We start from the raw sequence: 22,232 nt of genomic DNA on the forward strand, positions 1-22,232 counted from the left end.
CAAAATCTGCCGGAATCATCGGATTCCCTAAGATATAAAAAGACTTTTGCTGGACTTCAAAAACTCAGGGGGATGATTGGATTATGATATATGAAACAATGGCCAATAGATTGGTTTTGGACTATCTCTTGGCTGCTGAAGAAGGTGTATGTGTGACTGCTGTTTACATACTCTCCTTCTAGGACTTCTGGCAATCTTTTACAACACAATGTTGATTTATATTGTTTGTTATACTGTTACTTGGGTGTATAATTCATGTTTGTTACACCACATCAAGCCTGCACTGACTGTGGGGAGAGTCATCACTAATAACCTCTGCGTTGTTGCTATGTGCTTGTGTAATACTTCCCATGCTAATGGGTTTGTGCATAATAAGACCCTTCAGCCCAGAAACCTGCTAGCAACTCCACTTCCCTTTGGTGCTTTTCATCTCCCTTCCTGAGATGTCAGGGAGGGCATCATTATCTCCTTTTTAGTGCTTTCATCTCCCTTCCTGAGAAGTCAGGAGGGTCATGATCATCTCCTTTTCGGTGCTTTCACCTCCTTTCCTGAGAAGTCAGGGAAGGTGTGATCACCTCCCCTTGGCGGCTCTGACCTCCCTGAGGAGTCAGGGATAGCATGATCACCTGTGTTCTAAAACAAAAGAAAGCGGAAGATGTAATGGGCTGAGGCTTGAGTTGATGTACTGAGGTCCCAAGCACATGAGGCTAAATAGTAATTGGACCATACTCTATTAATATATAAGCTTGGAGAAAGAATGACCCCCACCCACTCTTTGTGCATGTCCTGATGTGTTGTATAGGAAATGTCGATTTTGGTGGGTGGAGGCAGGGGAGTAGAAAAGGAAGGGGAAGGGGAGACTGCTTGCTTTTGCCATTGCGATGACTTTTCAGCTCAGATCTCCCTCTGTTAGCTGGCTTCCTGTCGCAGCTGCCCATATTGCTATCACAATCTTTCTTGCCCATATTGCTATCGCAATCTTTCTTGCCCATATTGCTATCGCAATCCTTATTCATCTCTTCATTTCAATAAAGATTGAAGATTTTCTCCTTAATCTGAATTCCTGACTCCAGCTGATTTTAAATACGCAGTCATTACATTCCTCCATTTCACTTATGTTATCAAATTTATTGGCATAATATTGGACAAAATAACTCTTAATTATTGCTCTAATTTCCTGTTAATTGGTGGAAAGTTTTTCTTTTCATTTTTGACACTAACAATTTGATTTTTCTCTTTCCTTTTTCTAATCAAATTAACTAAAGGTATGTCTATTTTTTTGTGTTTTTTTTCCCCATAAAACCAACTCTTAGTTTTATATATTAATTCATTAGTTTTTTTTTTTTTACTTTCAATTTTATTGATCTCTCCTTTTATTTTTAGAATTTCAAGTTTGGTATTTGATTGGAGGTTTTTTATTTGCTCTTTTTCTATCTTTTTCAGTTGCAAGTCCTATTCATTGATCTTTTCTATCTCTATTTTATGCAAGTAAGCATCTAGAGATATAAAATTTCCCCTTCTTACTTCTTTGGCTATATCCCACAAATTTTGGTATGTTGTGTCATTATTGTCATTCTCTTGGATGAAATTATTAATTGTGTCTATAATTTGCTGTTTCACCCAATCATTGTTTAAGATGAGGTGATTTAGTTTCCAATTACTTTTTGGTCTACTTACCCCTAGCTTTTTGTTGAATGTAGTTTTTATTGCATCATGGTCTGAAAAGAAAGCATTTACTATTTCTGCCTTTCTGCATTTGATTTTGAGGTCTTTGTGTCCTAATGTATGGTCATTTTTTGTATAGGTTCCATGAACTGCTGAGAAAAAAGGGTACTCCTTTCTGTCTCCATTCAATTTTCTCTAAAGATCTATCATTTCTAGCTTTTCTAGTCTTCTTCCATTTGCCTCTTTAACTTTTTATTTATTTTGTGGTTTGATTTATCTAATTCTGAGAGAGCGAGGTTGAGATCTCCCACCATTATAGTTTTGCTGTCTATCTTCTTCTCTTAACTTCTCTATTAGGCATTTAGTTGCTACACCACTTGGTGTGTATATCTTTAATATTGATATTGCTTCATTATCTATGGTACCCTTTAGCAAGACAGAGTTTCCTTCCTTATCCCTTTTAATTAGATCAGTTTTTGCTTTTCCTTGATCTGAGATCAGGAGGGTTACCCATGTTTGTTTGTTTGTTTTTATTTCACCTGAAACATAATAGATTCTGCTCCAGCCTTTTACCTTTACTTTGTATGTATCACTCTTCTTTAAATCTGTTTCTTGTAAACAACATATTGTAGGATTCTGGCTTTCATCCCAGTCTGCTATCTGCTTACACTTTATGGGACAGTTCACTCCATCCACATTTACAATTTAAACTACTAATTCTGTATTACCTGCCATCTTATTAACCCAAATTATACTTTTGTCTTTCCTTTTCCCCCTTCTCTCTTCCCCAGTATTTTACTTATCAGCACTACTTGCCTCAATCAGTCCTCCCCTTTTTGAGACCCTCCCCTTTCCCCTACTATTTCTGTTTTCTCTTTTATTTACCCTACCTCTTCCCTATTTTCCCTTCCCCTCCCACTTTTCTATAGGGTGAGATATTTGATGAAACCAAAGATATCTAATATTCTTTCTTTGAGCCAAATCTGATGATAGTAAGATCCACACAATACTCATCACTTCTTTCCCTCAATTATAATAGATTTTCTTTGCCTTTTCCTGAGATGTAATTTTCCTCGTTTTGCCTCCACTTTCCTTTTTCTTTTCTGTTACAATTTCTTTTCCACTTCTAGTTTTTTTTTTATATATATTATAACAGTAAAATCAGACTCTACATGCACTCTCTATGTACATCCATAACAGAAATACAGTTCTCAAGAGTTTTTCCTTTTTACATTTTTATGCTTCTTTTGAGTTCTATATTTGGAAGTCAATTTTTTTTGTTTAACTCTGGTCTTTTGATCAAAAATAAATGGAATTCACTTGTTTCATTGAATGTCCATCTTCTTTCCTAAAAAAAAAAAAATGCTCAGTTTATTCCAGGGTAATTTGTTCTTGGCTGCATTCCAAGTTGCTTCACCTGTTGAATCATATCCCAGGCCCTTTGATCCTTTAAATTGAAAGCTTCTAGGTCCTCATTAATCCTTATTGTGGCTCCTCAGTATTTGAATTGTTTCTTTCTGGATGCTTGTAATATTTTTTCCTTGGTCCAATAATTCTGAAATTTAGCCATAATATTCCTTGGGGTTTTAATTTTGGGGTCTATTTCAGGAGATGTTCAGTGAACTCTTTCAATGGTCATTTTAGTTTCTGATTCTATGACATTCAAGCAGTTCTCTTTGATGATTTCCTGAAAAATAGTGTCTAGGCTCTTTTTTTCATCATGATTTTCAGGGAGTTCAATAATCCTTAGATTGTATCTCATTAATGTATTTTCCAGGTGGGTTGTTTTCCCAAGTAGGTATTTTACCTTTTTTTCTATTTTTTCATTTTTGGGGGGTTTTGTTTGACTGATTCTTATTTTCTCATTGAATCATTCATTCCGTTTGTTCAGTTCTGAATTTTAGTAAATTATTTTCTTAATTTACTTTTTTAACTTCTTTTTGTATTTGTATAATTGAATTTTTAAATGAGTTGTTCTGTTCTATGGATTTTTTTTTCCATTTCACAAATTCTGTTTTTAATGAGTTATTTCCTTTTTCCATTTCATAGACTCTGTTTTTCTGGGAGTTGTTTTCTTTTTCCATTTTATGACATCTATCTTTTAATGAGTTATATGCCTTTTCCAAACTTTCTTGCAAAATTTTCATCTCCTTTCCCCATTTTTTTTTCTAGCTCTCTTTTAAGATTCTTTTTAATTTCTTCTAGGAGAGCTTTGTGTTATGGGGACCATGTTATATACCTTTGGGGCTTCATCTGGAGGCAATCTGCCTTTAGTCTTCTCAGTGTTTGAAATCTATTCTTCTCTTTCACCATCCAAGCTGCCTATTGTCAGAGTTCTCCTTACTTTTAAAACTCATTTTAAAAGAATAATTAAGGTCTGCTTTTAGGACAGGGGAGGTTTTCCAAGCTTCCTCTATAAATAGCAGTCTCCTATAAGCCACAGTGGCTGCTCTGGGTCAGTGCCGACTCACTCCCCATGCTAGGTGGTCATAGCCAGGTCTTGTGAGATTCTGGTATTTCGGGATTCACTATTTACCTTTTGTGTTTGTGTTGGATGTTTTATAACTTCTCTGCTGATCCACTAGCTTGGAAGCAGAGCAGAATGGCCAACACTGTTGTATATTCCTGTAGATTCCTCTCCAAAGATTCTCCACCATGTGGAGTCTGCACCATCCTGCAAAGTCTGCATCATCCTGAGCTTCTGTGCTGTCTGAGCTGGCATTTGTGCTCATCCTGCTTATGCTTGGCTGGCTCCCTCCTGTTTCTGATTGAAACAGACCTTTTCTGATCTGTTTCCTTCCCACAGATTCTCTGCCCCATGGAGTCTGTACCGCCTATAGAGTCTGCACCACCCTGGGACTCTGAGCTGTTTGTGCTGATGTCTGTACTCAACCTGCTTGTGCTTTTCTGCCTCCCTCTCTTTCCCAATTGAAACAGACCTTTTCTGGTGATGTTTGAAATTATCTTTTGCTGGTAATTTGTTGTACTCCCAATATTTGTGGATTCTGCTGGTCCAGAACTAATTCAGAGGCTGGATTTGCTAATTAGCCTGATGATTGTAGGAGAAGGTCAGAAAAAAACATGTGTCCTCTCTGCCATTTTGGATCCCTCCCCAGAAGACTGGCTGAGGTTAGCATTATTATTATTTCCATTTTACAGATAAGGAAACTAAAGTCACACAACTAGCAAATTGTTCCTGTAAGATTTGAACTCTGATCTTCTGCATTCCACATCAAGTTTTCTATTCATTATGCCACCTAAAGATGTCAACAATATCTATGATCCAAGCCCACATATTTACATTATAACTGAAATTTTGAAAAAGCATCATGGTTCATAATCCCTAATTGACTAAAACTTCCACATTGATTTTTATGGGCATCTTTAAATAGAATAATACAGACTACAGATTTGAATTTGATAGCTGCAATGAGGTATGATTTATTGATCCATTTTTTTTTTCATTGTAAGCAGAAGTTATACAAAACCCATATGCTAAGGCTAGAAATGGGATAGTGTACATAACCTAGATTCCTATCAAAGTTTCATTGTTAGTCTCTTGCACAGTCTGGGTTCTTATTGGCCACTGATACAGAAGTGCTTGAAGAATTACTTGCTTTTAACTCTGAAAAGAATCCATTGAGCAAGTAAACTTGCCTCAGCAGGTCTACCTTACACATTTTCTTTGAAATGCTTTCTTTTTTCCATTGAATGTATTCCTTAGGTACTGCTTTTAGACATTTATGTGGAAAAGCAATGCTACCAACTAAATATGATAGAAAGTAAAATAGTTGAAAATAATTTTTAAATTTGCCAATTATTCTTAGAAAACAAAGAGACATTCCTCATTTATTTAGCACTGTTAAGAGTTCAAATGTTGGAGTTTGTTCTTCTCAGAGCGCAGCTGGTTTAGAGGCTTGGAGCCCTTCGGATGTCTCCAAATCCAAAGGTTCTGTCCTTCAGCCTCTGCCTCTGCTTTCTTCTGCCTCCAACCAAGACAGAGATGGAAGGTCTCTCTTATCTCCCTCTGGGGAGCCCAGCCACCAACTTGCCGCAGAGAGAGGGCTTCTGGCGTCCAGCCACCAACTTGCCGCGGAGAGAGGGCTTCTGGTGTAGCTCCCCTGGAATCCGTCAAAAGTGTTCTCTGCACCAGAGTCGTTCCTCTCGAGTCCAGCGCGATCAGCCAGCCAAGAGGAAAAAGTGTATTCTGGAATGGCTGTCTCGCCTTATATGTGAACCTTCTGAGAGAATGGGATTATGGGTTTTCTCCCATAGTGCTCTCTGGCCCAAAGAGCTTTAAGGTGTGGATTCCCTTGAGTAAAGGTGGGAACACAAGCCTTGTCTTGATTAGTTCTACTTAGTACCTTGTTTCAGGTTCTGGCCAAAACAACTTCTTGTAAGATTAGATCAACTCTAATTACTTAGCAGTTAGTAAGGATTCCAACATAGCACCATCAAAACAAATTTAAAATTTTTTCTCAGGGTATTATTCTTTACTAATAAAGATATAACAGTGAGTTTTTCTAAGATTATGAATTGCTTATTATCAACCTGGATCAGAAGAGGGTGTACCTCTTGGTATTCTATTAAGAGTACCAAAGAAATCACAAATCCATATCTTACCACCATGCTTTTAACCCCAAAATGATCCTATTTGAAATCTCTGATTTTATAGAGTGCCTAAAGCCAGAGGACTAAATTTCTGCAATGATGTTAAAAAAAAAAACAAAGACTCCCTCATAGTCTTCAACATCATTTGCTTCTATTTTTGACACCTATTTATATCTAGTAGTAGCCATCTCTAAGGCAGTATAGGGAAGAATAAAAAGAAATTTATAAAAAATAATTTGGTTGTATATTTGAAAGGAATGACAAGTTGTGAATGGTAGATTTGCAGTTTCAGGTGCAATCAACTTTTTTATTATACTAAATTATGGAAATGCTTGTTTTATTCCATAAATTAAAAATAAAATTTAATTATAGAAAGAATAATGGTTCAAATACTATCACATGATATTCTTTCTCTTGTATTAATAAAAAACAAACAAAAACAAGCCCAAATCCATGCAAATACTCTTGTATAGGTTCTCTTTTTGTTTATGAAGACATCATTTGTTTACTAACTCCAAATTAATGCTAGCATCTCACTGTGCATTTATAGCTCCCTCTTTAAGTAGATCAGCACCCTCACTAATATTTGCCATGATTTTAGAGGTGGCAAGTGCCATTTCTCCTTGTAACAACAACACATCTTCATTGTTCTTCATCATCCCACAATATTGCAAAGCTAACGCAAATAGTATTTCACTAAACATGACAATTATTACTTGTTACCTTATTAGAATGTTGATTCATGGAGCTGAGTAAAGCAATTGTGTCTAGATGGTAAATTATGTTTAAATGGTGAAAAATATTTTTATGTTGTTTCACTCAGACAAGGAGAGGATTTTAACTGCAATTCCTCTTCTTGGCCAAAGTCTTTCAAAACTAGTTAGAATAAAAAAGAAAATACAAAACCAAATATCATTCAAAACTATCTGTCATGAAGATGGAAGATGGAACATTTCTGTTCTTAAAAAATAAAAAATACCTAACTTAGCCAGAGGTGTTTGAAAATAAATTGAAGTTCTTGATACACCCTTCCAATCCACTACAACACAATATGTGTGCATTTGTGTATGTGTGTGTGTGTGTGTGTGTGTGTGTGTGTGTGTGTAGAGGGAGAGAGAGAGACAGAGCCAGACAGAGACAAAGATTGAGTGATAAACATGGAAAGAGACAAGAAAACATTCAGAAGAACAGGAACAAGAAGATAAGGATTGAAAGAAAGGCAGGAAAGAGAAAAGAAGAGAAAAGGAAGAAAGGAAGAAGGAAGGAAGAAAGGAAGGAAAGAAGAAGGAAAGAAGGAAGGAAGGAAGAAAAAGTAGTTAGGGAATGAAGGGAGAGAGGGAGGGAGAAAGGAAAGTGTAAAGGAAGATAGGAAGAGGGAAGGATGAAAGAAGGAAGGAAGGAGGGAATGATGCTTAGATAAAACATCTCTTTAATGTCTGTTGACTTTATATGATTCAATTCTTTCACTAAAAGATAAACACTGCATCATAATTCAATTTGTGCATTCAAATTAATTATTCCAGGAATTTTTCAGTTCCAAGATAGTAGGATTTGCCCATATAGTGTAAATCTGATGCTCCCAATATCCTTTACTTTTTCATTTGTTTCCTGTATGAATACTTATCACTTTAGTGTCCTGTTCTGTACCAAATATGACCTTCTTATGAACACTTAATTTAGGCAGCTTTAAAAAAAAACACCTTGCTTCTGAAACTATTTTTTTGTAAAGGCTGGAAGTTTTAAAATTATATGACTTTAATTTAAAAAAAAAAAGGTGACATATTTCAAATTTGCCCTGGTGTCATAACTGACTATTGTCATATATATGTCATATATGTCATAACTACTACTGTCAGCTTTTAAAGAAACTAACAAATATTTATTGAAAATTGACTAATCTATGCAACTTTTTGTGAGTATTGTGTACCTAAGAAGACAGAAATCTTAGTGATTTATGGCAAGTGGTGGGGGCGGAAAGATATGCAAGATTTTGACATTTTAAAATTTCTACTTCTTCCTATTCTACAAGTGAAGCCCAAGTCTGTGTGCCAGCAATAACAGATCAGAAAGGAAGATGGTGATGTTAAGAAGTGGCAAGTAGACAAAGGTATTCCACTGACATTCTCAGTATGCCAGGAGAAAAATGAAGAAAGTTTCCTATCATGCTTATTAGATCCCAAGTGGTGAATTTATGGGAGAATAAAGACCTATATATTATTGATATTCAAATCAAGAAGATCATAGATCCAGGTGAATATTTTAGTATGTGAAATGGGAGTGTAGTAATAGGTAATGGGGGTCTCTTGAATGTGCTATGCCAGTTATCTATCTTTAAGCATTTGAAACTGTTCTTAAGACTTATTAGGCTGTTAATACAGCCTTTTATTTGACTGAATACAAAAGCCCTGATACCAAAAGAGCTCCAGTCCTTCACAACAGCAGTAAAGCTGCATATAGAGATATCAATGTTGTAGTCTAGCTATATATCTTTTTCTTATGTCTAAGTGAAGCTGATTAATAATATTAGATGGATTAGATAAAATTGTTTTATTTTATCCCATCTCAAAATTGTCTTAATTTGAAAAAAAAGTCTTAACTAGCCTATCAGTCAGTCAGTGAGTCAGTGAACAAGCACTTATGATGGGATAAGTAACATGCTTGGTTGAAAATACAAAGAAAGGCAAAAACACTGTCCCTTTCTTTAATGACTTAACATTTTAATATATGCATAATCTAATCTAATAATTAAATACATACATGGTATGGATAGAGAAGGTATTAGGTAATCTCAATAGAATGACCTGGAATGGCTTCCTATAAAAAATGGGGACTTGATCTGAGTTTTGAAAAAATCCAAAGACATTACAAGGTAGAATTGTGGGTAAGAACATTATAGACATTGGAGAGAGCCAGAATACTGGCAAGGAAATAGGAGACGGAGTGGTATATAAAGATCATCAAACAGACCTGTGTAGTTGGATTGTAGGGTGCGTGAAGGGGGATGAAAATGTGAGATAATTGAAAAGGATATCAAGATATGAAGTTTTAAATGCCAAAAAGAGGAGTTTATATATGATCCCGCAGGAAAACAGGAGATATTTGATTTCATTGATATGTTCAGATCCAACTTTTAGAAAAATTACCTTTGCAGCTGAGTTTATGAATTGGATATGGGAATATATTTGAAGCAAGTAGACCAATTAGAAAGCTATTGTCCTGTTTCTCAACACCAATTACAGGAGCCATCATTTCCAGCTTTAAGCTGACATCTTTGCTCTTCTAGAAGTTGTCAAAAATTTCTTCAACTCTTCTTGTATGGTTCTTTTGCTCCTTGTCCATCTCTCAAAAACAACAGATCTAGAGAAGGTACAGAGAGGTATCCTTTCTCTTCTTCTCAGAATAAAAATGTAATAAAGATCAGAGTATATTCTATTTCTTTTTAGTCTTCATTTCATTATCATAGGAAGCTATTGCAATAGTTCAGATGAGAAGTGATGAGGGTGTGAGCTGTAGAATCACCAAATTGATCAAGGGCTTCCTTGACTCCCCGTATGTGCTTAACCTTCTTTAAAATAAAATGTCTACCTTCAAAACTAGAAGATACCCTTTTGTCATATTGATGAAATATTCCAATAAAAATGACTATTACAGTAATATATCCCTTTAAGAATTTTTTTCAACAGAGTATCAGATTAAGAATTAATATCTTCTGAAAAGTTAGAATGAATATAATTTTATCTCAGTACCCTGGAAGAATGATTTTAAAATATTTTAAATTAATTAACAGTTATAAAAATTTTAAATTAATTTAAATTACTTAAACTTATATTATTTTACATAATTATATTTATTATTTATTATGTATCATTAAATAATTTATTGCTATATCATGTTATAATTAATTTATTTAATTGGTTAATTTAACTAATAAAATTTTAAATTAATTAATAGTTATAAAATTTCAATATCTATTTATTTAGTGGCTCCTTATGCATATGAACTTAGGAAGGAAGGAAGAAAGGAAGGAGCATTTACTAAATGTTTACTGTGTACCAGACCTCTTGCAAATTGGATTGAGTTTATAGAACTATTCCTTTAGCATTTATTGCCGATTCAAAAATGAAATGTTCAAATTTGTCATCTATAAATTGAGATATAAATCACAGAACTTTAAAAGGCAACATTTATATATTTCCATAAAGATCACTGAGGCCCAGAGAAGTTGAGTAAGTATTCAAGATCCTATAGTTATTGACAGACTCACTAATATAACAAAGATCTCCTAATTCCCATTCAAATGTTCTTTCTACTATAGCAAATAAATAATGAATATTTACAGTATGGAAATAATTTACTTATTCCTTTGGGGTACTTTGGTGAAAGCATTCTGCAAGTGTAAAGTATGACTGAAATGATGCATTATTATAGTGAGAAAAATGAAGATCAAATCTTGAAAATTTTTAGAGCCAAAGGTGACAAAGATTGTGAAGTGAATCCTAGGATGCTATTTATTAATTTCTTTTGTTAACTGTTCTTTTCTTTGAATTCATTATGCGAATATATCTAAACTACATTCTTTGAAGTAAAGGTGAAACCTAACCAAGCTCTATTGTAATTCAACTTATTTAACTGACATGATACCAAAGTGGAGTTTTTATCCCTGTAAAACAAGTACCTAAGTAAGTGCTGGGAAGTGATAAAAAAATAAAATAATTATGCAGGGATTGTCTCATCATGGTATTTTGTGACCAGGTGGTAAAACAGGATTTGAATCCAATGTTTTAACTCTTTTTTTTCTGAACATCTGGAGCTATAAACTACTATTGCCATACTATTATAATTCTAAGTCACATCTGGGCCAAGTTCTGTAGCACAGTTCCATTGAATTTGGTAGTGTGGAAAAACATGTAACTGCCTGCTGCTCTATGATCCAACTGGCCTTTCATATTTCTGTGGCCCTGGAATCAACCATTGGCAATAGCCTTTGTTTAATGTTTTCAATACATTTGGATGTATTTCATGTTGTAATCACAGAAGAAAGAAAGAACTAAGCCTATTTTTCTGACCAGGATGAAATGGAATAGAAATGTGCCAGGAGCATTTTACAAGAAGCAATGCACTATAGTTCTAACATAATGTGTCATTTAACTGGGGGGTAAAGTAAAATAATAAAATTTATTGACATAAAATAAAGCTAACAGTTTTTTACATCTTTTAAAGCATTTTAATGTACAATATGACTTTTTACTTCAGCTGCTTATTTTATATGATTTGGCATTATGTTCAGAGGATTTTGACTCATATTATTTAATTCTTCATGATGAAACCACCTTGCCAAGTCTAGCTTTGATTACAGCCAGAAGCTTTTCTTTTTAAATTATAATTTCTGGAGTTATTCTGTACTTAACAAACATCATCAAATACAAGCATTTCCACACATGCAGAACCAGAAAAATATAATTATAAATGAAATCAAGAATCACTATTATATAAAGTTGACACTTTAAAAATAACACACAAAATTTAATATTGATTTCAAAACATCTTGTTTGTCTGTCTCTTATAACTCTTTCTACTCTTTTCTTTATACTTTCCAGAATGCCACACTGGACTTCTTTTCCTCCTTCTCCTCCTCCTTCTCCTCTTCCTCCTTTTGATATTCCAAATACCAGTGTCCCACTTCCAAAACCTTCATTTCAACTGACCCTCCCCACCCCAAATAAAAATAACCAATCCTTTATTATAAAAAATAGTAGTAGCATATATCTGGTTTAAGTCTCCCAACTACTTTGTCTAGTAGATTAGCTCTCCAGAACAAGTTCTATACAATCTAATAGTATATTTACATCTAAGGGAAACTATGCCATACAACTCACCTCAGCCTCTTCTATCATTTAAAAAAAAATATTATTTTACTTTCTTCCCCATTTCATATAAAGGCAATTTTTTACAAGATTTTGAGTTCCAAATTTTCTCCCTCCCTTTCTCCTCTTCCCTCTTCCAAAACTGGTAGGCAATAAGTTATACATGTATGAGAGCACATGTCAAAATATGTCAAACATATTTCCATAATGATCCCAGTCATGAAAGAAGTAGATCAAAAAGATAAAAAACACACAAAAAATTAAGTTGGAAAAAAGTATTTTTAAAATTTCTTTCAAAAGTCATCAGTTCTTTCTTGAGATGTGGAAAGCTTGAAGGAAAACTTCATGAGTCCTTTGTACTTGTCTTAAATCATTGTGCTACTGAAAAAAAGCTGAATCATTTATAGTTGATTACCGCATAGTATTACCAATACTGTGTACAATGTTTTCCTGTTCTGCTCATTTCACTTTGCATCAGTTCATACATGTTTTTCCAGGTTTTCTTTTAAAATCTGACTGTTCATCATTTCTTATTGCACAATAGTATTCCATTACATTCATATACCACAACTTGGTCAGCTGTTCCCCAGTTGATAGGCATTGCCTCCATTCCAATATTTTGTCACAATGAAAATGCCTATTCTAGAAATTTTTACACGTGTAGGTCCTTTTTTTTTTTTTGATATTATGATATCGAGTAATGGTATTGCTGGATCAAAGGGTTTCCTTTTGGATATAGTTTGAAATTGCTCTTCAGAATGGTTGTATTAGTACAGAACTCTACCAACAATTGCATAGTATACCAATTTTCCACATCCTCTCCAACATTTATAATTTTCCATTTTTTGTCACATTAGCCAATCTGATAGGTGTAAAGTGATACCTCAGAGCTATTTAATTTGTATTTCTCTAATTAAAACTGACTTAGAGTACTTCTTCATATATTTGATTTCTTTATCTAAAAATTGCCTGTTCATATTTTTTGACCATTTATCAGTAGATCAATGAATTGTCTTTTTATCGCTTTGGCTCAGTTCTCTGTCTCTCTGTCTCTCTGTTTCTCTCTCTCTCTCTCTCTCTCTCTCTCTCTCTCTCTCTCTCTCTGTGTGTGTTTCTCAAATATTTATTTGAAAAACAAGGGCTTTATCAAAGACATTTACTGTAAGAATTGTTTCCCAGTTTTCTGCTTTCCTTCTAACTATGGTTGCATTGCTTTTGTTTCTCCAAAAGCTTTTTAATTTAATTAATCAAAATTATCTGTTTTACATTTTGTAATGCTCTTGATCTCATTTTGTGATTCATTCTCCTTCTCCTTCCCCCCTCCATCCATAGATATATCAAACAGAATATTCTTTGCTGTTCTAATTTGCTTGTGGTGTTACATGTACACATTTTGACCTTATGTTGATTGATATGTTTTGTGAGATACTGGTCTATACCTCTAGTTTGTGCTCTATCTTCATCCAGTTTTCCTAGCAGTGTTTGTCAAATAGTGAGTTCATATTCCCCAAAACTGGAATCTTTGGTTATATCAAATATTAAATTTCTGTGGACATTGACTGTATCTTGTGTTCTCAATCTACCCATCATTCTATTTCTTAGCCAGTAACAGAGTTTTTTATGATTATTGCTTTATAATATAGTTGGAGAACTGTTATTGCTAGACACTTTCCTTTGCATTTTTTTCATTAATTCCCTTGATATTCTTAATTGTTCATTTTTCCAGATGAATTTTGTTGTTTTTTTTGACTTTACAAATAATGTTTTTTGTAATTTGATTGATATGCTACTGAATAAGTAAGCTAAGTTAGGTAGAATTGTCATTTTTATTATATTAGCTTGACCATGAGCAATTGACATTTTCCAGTTGTTTATATCTGACTTCATTTGTATAAAAAAGGTTTTGTAATCGTGTTCATACAGTTCTTGGGTGTGTCTTGACACGTAGACACCCAAGTATTTTATATTGTTACAATTATTTTAAGTGTAATTTCTATGTCTTTCTATATCTTGCTGATGTATATAAATGCTGATGATTAAATGTATTTATTTTATATTCAGCCACTTTGCTAAAATTGTTCATTTCAAGTAATGTTTTAAGTTGATACTCTAGGATTCTTTAAGTATATCATAATATCATCAGCAAAAAGGGACAGTTTTGTTTCTTCATTGCTTACTCTACTTCTTACTCTTATAGTGTACAGCTAACATTTCTAGTACTATATTGAGCAGTGGTGCAAATGGGCAGCCTTGCTTCACTTCACCCCTGATTATTTTGGAAGGCTTCTAGCTTTTCCATATTGTAATGCTTGCTGATGGTTTTAAGTAGATACTGCTTATCATTTTAAGGAATGCTTCCTTTACTCTTGTGATGTCTAGGATTTCTAAAGGAATGAGTGAATTATTTTGTCAAAAGAGTTTTCAAAATTGATTCAGATACTCATTTAGTTTCTGTTGGTTTTTTATGTTGACAGTTTTCCTAATATCAAACAAGCCCTATATTTGTAACATAAATCCCAACTAATTATAGAGTATACTCCTTGTGATATATTGTTGCTACCATCTTGCTAATATTTTGTTCAAAATATTTGCATCAATATTCATTAGGGAAGTAATTCTATATTTTTTTTCCTCTGTTTTAGCTCTTTCTTTAGTCCTATCTTTAGGTATCAGGATCATATTTGTGCCATAAAAGGAGTTTGGTAGGATTCTTTCATTCCCTATTTTTCAAATAGTTTTTATAATGTTTGAATTAATCGTTCTTTAAATGTTTGGTAGAATTAACTTGGAACCCATCTGACCTTGGGGATTTTTTCCTAGGGAATTCCATAATGACTTGTTAAATTTCTTTTTGTAAGGTGGAGTTATTAGGGTATTCTGTTTCCTGATGTATCAATCTACATAACTTCTATTTTAGTAAATATTCATGAATTTTGCTCAAATTGTCAGATTTATTGGCATATAATTGAGTAAAACATTTCCTAATGAATAATTTCTTCTTCATTGGTGGTGATTTTTACACATTTCATTTTAGATACTAGATATCTGGTTTTATTCTTTCTTTTTTTGATCAAATTATTGGTTTTTCCATAAAAGCAATTGCTAGATTTATTTATAAACTCAATAGTTCTTGTGGAGTTTTTTTGGTTTAGTTTTTTTTAAACTTTCTATTTTATTCATCTCACCTTTGATCTTCAGGATTTCCAATCTGGTAATCAATTAGGGATTTTAAATTTGTCCTTTTTCTAATTTTTATTTTTTAGTTTGCATGCCCAACTTATTGAATTATTCTTTTTTCATCTTCTTGATGTAAAGATTTAGAAAATGTTCCCTTAAGTACTTTTTTGGCTGCATACCATAACTTTTGATGTATTGTCTCACTGTTTTCATTTTCTTTAATGAAATTGTTGATTGTTTCTATGATTTGTTGCTTGACCTATTATTTAGAATTTTGGGCAATTTTTCTGTAGATGCCATGTGCTACTGAGAAAAAGGTAGATTCCCTTCTGTTTCCATTCCATTTTCTCCAAAGGTCTATCATTTCTAGCTTTTCTAACATTCTGTTTAGTCCTTACTTATTCTTGTTCATTTTTGGGTTGGATTTATCAAGTTCTGTGAAGGGATAGTTGAGGTGCCCCAATAGTATTTTGCTGTCTGTTTTTTCCTGTAATTCACTTAACTTGTCTTTTAAAAATATGATGAACTTGGTACATGTATGTTTAATATTGATATTGCTTTATTGTCTATGTTACCTATTAGCAAGATATAGTTTCCTTCTTTATTTCTTTTAATTAGATCTATTTTTGTCTTTATTTTAAATGAGATCAGAACTGCTATTCCTGATTTTTTTTTTTACTTCAGCTAATGCATAATAGATTCTGCTCCAGCCCCTTACCATTACTCTCTATGTGTCACTCTGCTCCAATATTCTGGTGTTGTGCTTCTTTAAAACAATATATTGTAGGATTCTGATTTATCTCCTTCCATTTTATGGGAGAGTTGATTCTATTAACCTTCACAGTTAAGATTACTAATTCTATATTTCCCAACATTCTATTCTTCCCCCTCTTTGTCTTTTCTCTCCTTTTTCCAGTAGTTTCTCTACTCCTACTGCTTCCCAGAAAGCTACTCCATATAAAAAAAAGAAAGGGAAAAGAAAGAAGAGACAAAAATGTCAAAAAATAATCAAAATATTGAAAAAATCTGAAAATATATGTAATGTTATCTTAACCTATGAATCTCCCAACTCTATGAAGGAATGGTGGAGGGAGCACCTTCCCACATTTCTTTTTTTGCAGACTTGCTTGTTCTTTGTAACTTTGTAAAATTCACTTTTGATTTGGGATTTTTCATTTCATTTAAGTATACTATTTTCTTGACTTTGCTTATTTCACTCTATATCATATATAAGTCTTCCAGGATTTTTAAAATTAGTCACAGCCATTGGTCCTTAGCACAGCAATCCTCCATTAATTTCATTTTTTTTTTTCAGTTTGAACTAGCTCCATTTTATGACAACTTAAAAAAACCACAACCAATAACCCAACATCATAACACAAACGAAGAGCAGAAGCAGACCGTCAGTGCGATTTAGTGCAAGCCCCCACTTAAAACCAACATCGTGTCAAGTCTCAGTAGTTCCATCCACTCGTGCCCTGCAGTGTGTGGTCTTCGGAAGGTCCGCTCTCCTAAGGTACGAAGCTAGTGGAGGAGGGCTGGCAAAGGAGAGCTGCTTGAACTGAGTCTGGGTCAGTCCCATCTAGAGGTATATGGGTACAGTTGGCAGCATCGAAAAAATATTCTCATTCATAAAAAGAAATCGTATCGTTGGCATCTACTAAACTGAACCTTAAGTTAAAAATAAAATAAAATGAAGGAAAGCAAAAAAATAACATCTATTCTCAGGCCCAGGTCTAGTCTGAATGCCTAATTCAACAATTGTTTTCTGCCCCTCTGGGGCTCCGGAGGAGGTAGCCAGGAGACGTTGGTTTGTACCGTGGGTTTCTTTCAGAGCACCCTTAGCTACCGCCTTGAGCAGAGGAAGGGAGTGTGCCGGCAGGCCGCCCAGGCGGGAGGAGGGGAGGCAGGGCCGGGCGCACGCCTGCTTGTCGGAAGGTGGGTCGGGGCGACCTCAGGACTCCTGTAGAACCACCTCCATGAGCTTCTGGCACAGGACTGTCGTGTAGAAGATGCCTTGGAGCAGCCACTTTGGCTTGTTTTGCCACCAGACGCCAATGAAGTAAATCGGAATTCCCGTGAGGATGATGACAAAGCCAATTGCGCACTCCACCGGAGTCTTCCAGAAAGAGACAGCAATCAGGAACAGGCAGACCAGGATGAAAAAGATGGGCAGGCTGAAGTTCACCTTTATGGGTCTGTTCAAGTCTGGTTTCTTAAACCGGAGCCAGATCATCCCAATGATGGCTAGGGCCACACAAAGCCAGTTGAAGAAACTGAAGAAGTTGATGACGGAGAAGATGTCATTGGAGAAAGCGTAGAGCAGGGTGAACGTGAACACTAGGGATGGCACCGGCGTCAGGTTCTTGGGGTGGATCATGGAAAGGACAGAAGGCAGATGGCCCTCCCTGGAACCTACGAAGAACAACCTGGAGGAGGTGAACAGGGAGCCATTGACTGATCCAAAGCAGGACAGGCCCACGAAGACAGGGATGATCCAGGACATGACGCCCAGGTGATAGTTTCCAAAGTCCAGGGCCACAGCTTCTGAACTCAGCATCTGCTCAGTGGACAAGGTGGTGAAGTAAGTCAGGTTTGTCAGGACGTACACTAAGGTGACCAGAAGAAGTGAAATGATGATGGCCAGTGGCAAGTTTCTGTAAGGGTTTATCATCTCCTCTGTGACAAAATTCAAATAATCCCAGCCCCCGTAGGCAAAGAGGCCACTGTATAAAGCCAGCACAATGTTCCCAACATCTAACTTGGTGCCTTCAAATGAAAACTGGGGGCTTAAATTGGAGACCTCGCCTTTTCCAATTTGAATGAAGCCAAGGAGAATTATCAAAGCCAAAGCCAGCAGTTTTGCAGCAGCAAATGCATCTTGGACCCGTATGGGTATTGTTTAGGTATTCCCCAGCTGACAACCATCTGCTTTGTTAAAAAGTCCATACTGCCACAAAAAGTGCTATTATAAATATATTATATATGATTACTTTCAAGGACTTAAGTCTCCTCTATTTTATAGTTTTCTGGCTGACCATTGTTTTTGAATAACACTCAGGAGATCCTTCTTCTTCCATGCAAGAGCACAAGAAGGAATAAGATAAGGAATCAAGATGATGGAATAAGCAGTAAATCACCACAAATCACCCAAACTCACTTCAAAACAACCATAAAATAGGAATGTCAAACATATCCTGGAACAGAAAAACCAGAAAATGGTGGGGGTATAAAAATCTTTGAGCCCAAGAAACTTGAAAGACTGGAAAGAAAGGTCTGTCTTATTCAGGCAAAAGGGGAGTACAGTCCAGGAGAGGAAGCATGCCAATAAACCAATAGTAAATCCAATCTTGGGAAACCAGCAGGAAATTCTGAACCCCTGTGTTATCAGACAGAAAAATTCCAAAACCAGGAACTCTCCCACTCCTCCCATTCACACACCACATACTTCAACATAATCCTGAGCAAACAGGCAATCTTCAATAGCCAGACAGTAGTGTAGTCCCAGCGAATCACAGGAACTACCCCACTGGCCTCAGTACAGTCAGACACCAGCACTAGGACCTTAGCTTAGCATCAGGCAAATTAACAGACTCTTACAGGCTCCAGCAATCCCCCTCTATATGAATAGTTTGTTAGCCCTTTGGGTATAGTTTCAGATTACACTCTAGAATGGTTTGGATTACTTCACAACTCTACCAAGAATACATTAATGCATATTGTAGGATTCTGTTTTTTGATCCACTCTGCTATTCCATTCACTTCCATTTTATGGGAGAGTTCATCTCATTCATATTCACAATTATGATTACTAGTTCTGTGTTTCCCTCCATCCTATTTTCATACACACACACACACACACACACACACACACACACACACACATATATTATGCTATATATGTATGTGTATATATATATATATATATATATATATATATATATACACACACACATATATATATATATATATATATATATATACACTACATATACTTCTTCTATATATACTTTTCTTCTCTTACTAGTGTCCTTAGTAGTGGTTTTTTACCCACTCCACCCACTATTTTTATCTACTATCACCTTTTCCCCTCCTTCTCTTATCTTTGTCCGTAGTTTTTCTGCCTTCCCTTCTATCCTGCCCTTCCTTTGTCTTTTCTCTTTCTCCTCCTACTTATTCATTCACAAATACACTTTCTGTCCATGTGATGTCCCCCTCTGTTTGCCCCAGTGCCAGATATAGTTCCCAAGACTTACAGATATCATTTTCCTATGTAGGGACATAGTTTAACTTTTAAATAATATATATTTTTCCTTGTTTACCTTTCTATGCTTCTCCTGAGTCATGTGTTTGTAGATTAAATTTTCTGTTTATTTCTGGTTTTTAAAATAGAAATGATTGAAAGTTTATTACTTCATTAAAGATCCATCATCTTCCCTGAAAGATGTTGCAGAGTCTCACTGGAAAGTTAATTCTTGGTTGTAACTCCAGGTCCTTTTCCTCCCAGAATATAATATTCTAGGCCCTTCCATCCTTATTTGTAAAAGCTGACAGATTCTGTGTTATTCTGATGATTATTTATTCATATTTCAATTGTTTTTGTCCAGAAGGTTGCAGTGTTTTTGCCTTGAGATTGTTGTTCTGGAGTTTCACAATAATGTTTCTTGGGGTTTTCCTGGTGGGATCTCTTTCTGAAGGTGGTTGACAGATTCTTTCAATGAGTATTTCCCTCTTTGACTCTAGAATATCAGGGCAATTATCCTTAATCATCACATGAAGCATTCTATCCAGGATCTTTTTTTAGTCTTGGCCTGCAAATAGGCCAATATTTGAAAAATTATCTCCTCTGGATCTATTTTCCAGGATGTCTGTTTTTCCAATGAGGTATTTCATATTTTCTTCCATTTTTTCTATTCTTTTTAGATTGTTTAACTAATTCTTGCTGTCTCATACAGTCATCATTAGTTTCCATCTTCTCCATTCTAGTTTTTAATGTGTGATTTTCTTCAGGTAGCTTTTGTACCATTTTTTCCATTTAGGTTAATTCAATTTTCAAAGATGTTGCTTTATTCATTGATTTTTTTTTTTTTTTGTATTTGGTCTATTTTTTATTAAAGATTTTTATTTGCAAAACATATGCATAGATAATTTTCAGTATTCATCCTTGCAAAACCTTGTGTTTAAATTTTGTCCCTCTCTTCCTCCCACCCCCATCCTTAGATGGCAACTAATCCATATGTTGAACATGTGCAATTCTTCTATATATATTTCCACAATTATCATGTTGCACAAGAAAAATCAGATCAAAAAAGAAAAAAAATGAGAAAGAAAATAACAAAAAGAATGAAAATACTATATTGTTTATCCACACTCACTTCCCACAGTCCTCTGTCTGAGTGCAAATGGCTCTTTTCATCACAAGATCTTTGGGACTTATCTGAATCATCTCATTAAAGAAAAGAATCAGGTCCATCAGAATTAATTATTGCCTAATCTTGCTATTGCCATATATAAGGAACACCTACTTTTTCTGACTTCACTTGATATGACTTCATGTAAGTCTCTCCTGGTCTCTCTGAAATCATCCTGCTGATCATTTCTTATAGAACAATAATATTCCATAATATCCATATATCATAGCTTATTAAGTAAGTCATTCTCCAACTGATGGATATCCACTCATTTTCTAGTTTTTGCCACTGTGGGATGTGATGACCAAGTTTTTTAAATCAACCGGAGTCAGGAATTCAGGTTGAGGAAAAAATCTTCAATTTTTATTCTTTTGGAGGTGAAGCAATATGGGCAGCTGAGACAAAAAGCCAGCTAGCAGAGGTGAAGGAGGATTGCTGGTGGGTCGGAGATGAAGGGGGGTAGCGATAGCAATGCGAGCAGCTGTGTCAAGAAACCAGCCAGAGGTCTCTCTTTCCGCTTCCCTTTCCACTCCCCTGCCTCCACCCACCAAAATCGTCATTTCCTATACAACACATCAGGACTTGCACAAAGAATGGGCGGGGGCCATTCTTTCTCCAAGCATATATATTAATAGAGTATAGTCCAATTACTATTTAGCCTCACGTGCTTGGGACCTCAGTGCATCAACTCGAGCCTCAGCCCATTACAGTGGGAACAGAATGTGGAACACAACATAGCATTCTCACTCTCTTTGTTGTTGTTTGCTTGCATTTTGTTTTTTTTTCCTTAGCTTTTTTTCTTCCTTCTTGATCTGATTTTTCTTATGCAGCAAGATAAACGGATAAATATGTATATACATATTGGATTTAACATATATTTTAACATATTTAACATGTATTGGACTGTCTGCCAGCTAGAGGAGTGGGTGGGGGGGAAGGAGCGAAAAATTTGGAACAAAAGGTTTTTTAAGGGTCAATGTTGAAAAATTACCCATGGATATGTTTTGTAAATAAAAAGCTTTAACAACAACAACAACAACAACAAAAATTCATACCTCTACTAAGAATACATTAGTATACTTGTTTCCCCAAAACCAAGAATAATCAGATAATCTTTGATCTTCAGAAGTAGGAGGGGCAGAAATGGAATAATGATTTATATGTGTTGAGAGGCCTTCTTGAGAGCTTAAAAAGCATCTCTCTCCTTGGGATACCTTGTGAATGAGTTTTGGGACCAATGGAACTGCTAAGTACAAGTGAATACATAATGTATTTTTTAGTTCCCTACTCTGTTAATGCTTTCTTAGACTACCAAAATACCTTTGTATTTATTTGTATATACTTTATAGTTACTCACCTATGTATATGCTCAGTAAAATCATACAAAAAACCATTAAGGACTGCTCTTTGAGCCAAAGGGAGATGGCCCCAATCTTCCTCTATAGGTGACAGCAGCTGGGCCGGTGCTACTGACTTTCTTTGGGTTCGGGGTGGGCATGGCCAA

The 22,232-nt window shown here is 35.0% G+C and overlaps 1 protein-coding gene across 1 annotated transcript; it reads right to left on the reverse strand.

Moving 5' to 3' along the window:
• Positions 1 to 17,173: 17,173 nt before the first annotated feature.
• LOC127546691 (large neutral amino acids transporter small subunit 1-like) lies at positions 17,174 to 18,210 on the reverse strand (the record flags this gene model as incomplete). Its single annotated transcript, XM_051973678.1, has 1 exon — positions 17,174 to 18,210. A coding segment is annotated over one exon (939 nt), but the record flags the coding sequence as incomplete, so codon positions are not given.
• Between the last annotated feature and the right edge of the window lie 4,022 nt (positions 18,211 to 22,232).

This window comes from Antechinus flavipes, chromosome 2 (assembly GCF_016432865.1).
Source record: "Antechinus flavipes isolate AdamAnt ecotype Samford, QLD, Australia chromosome 2, AdamAnt_v2, whole genome shotgun sequence".
NCBI lineage: Eukaryota > Metazoa > Chordata > Mammalia > Dasyuromorphia > Dasyuridae > Antechinus > Antechinus flavipes.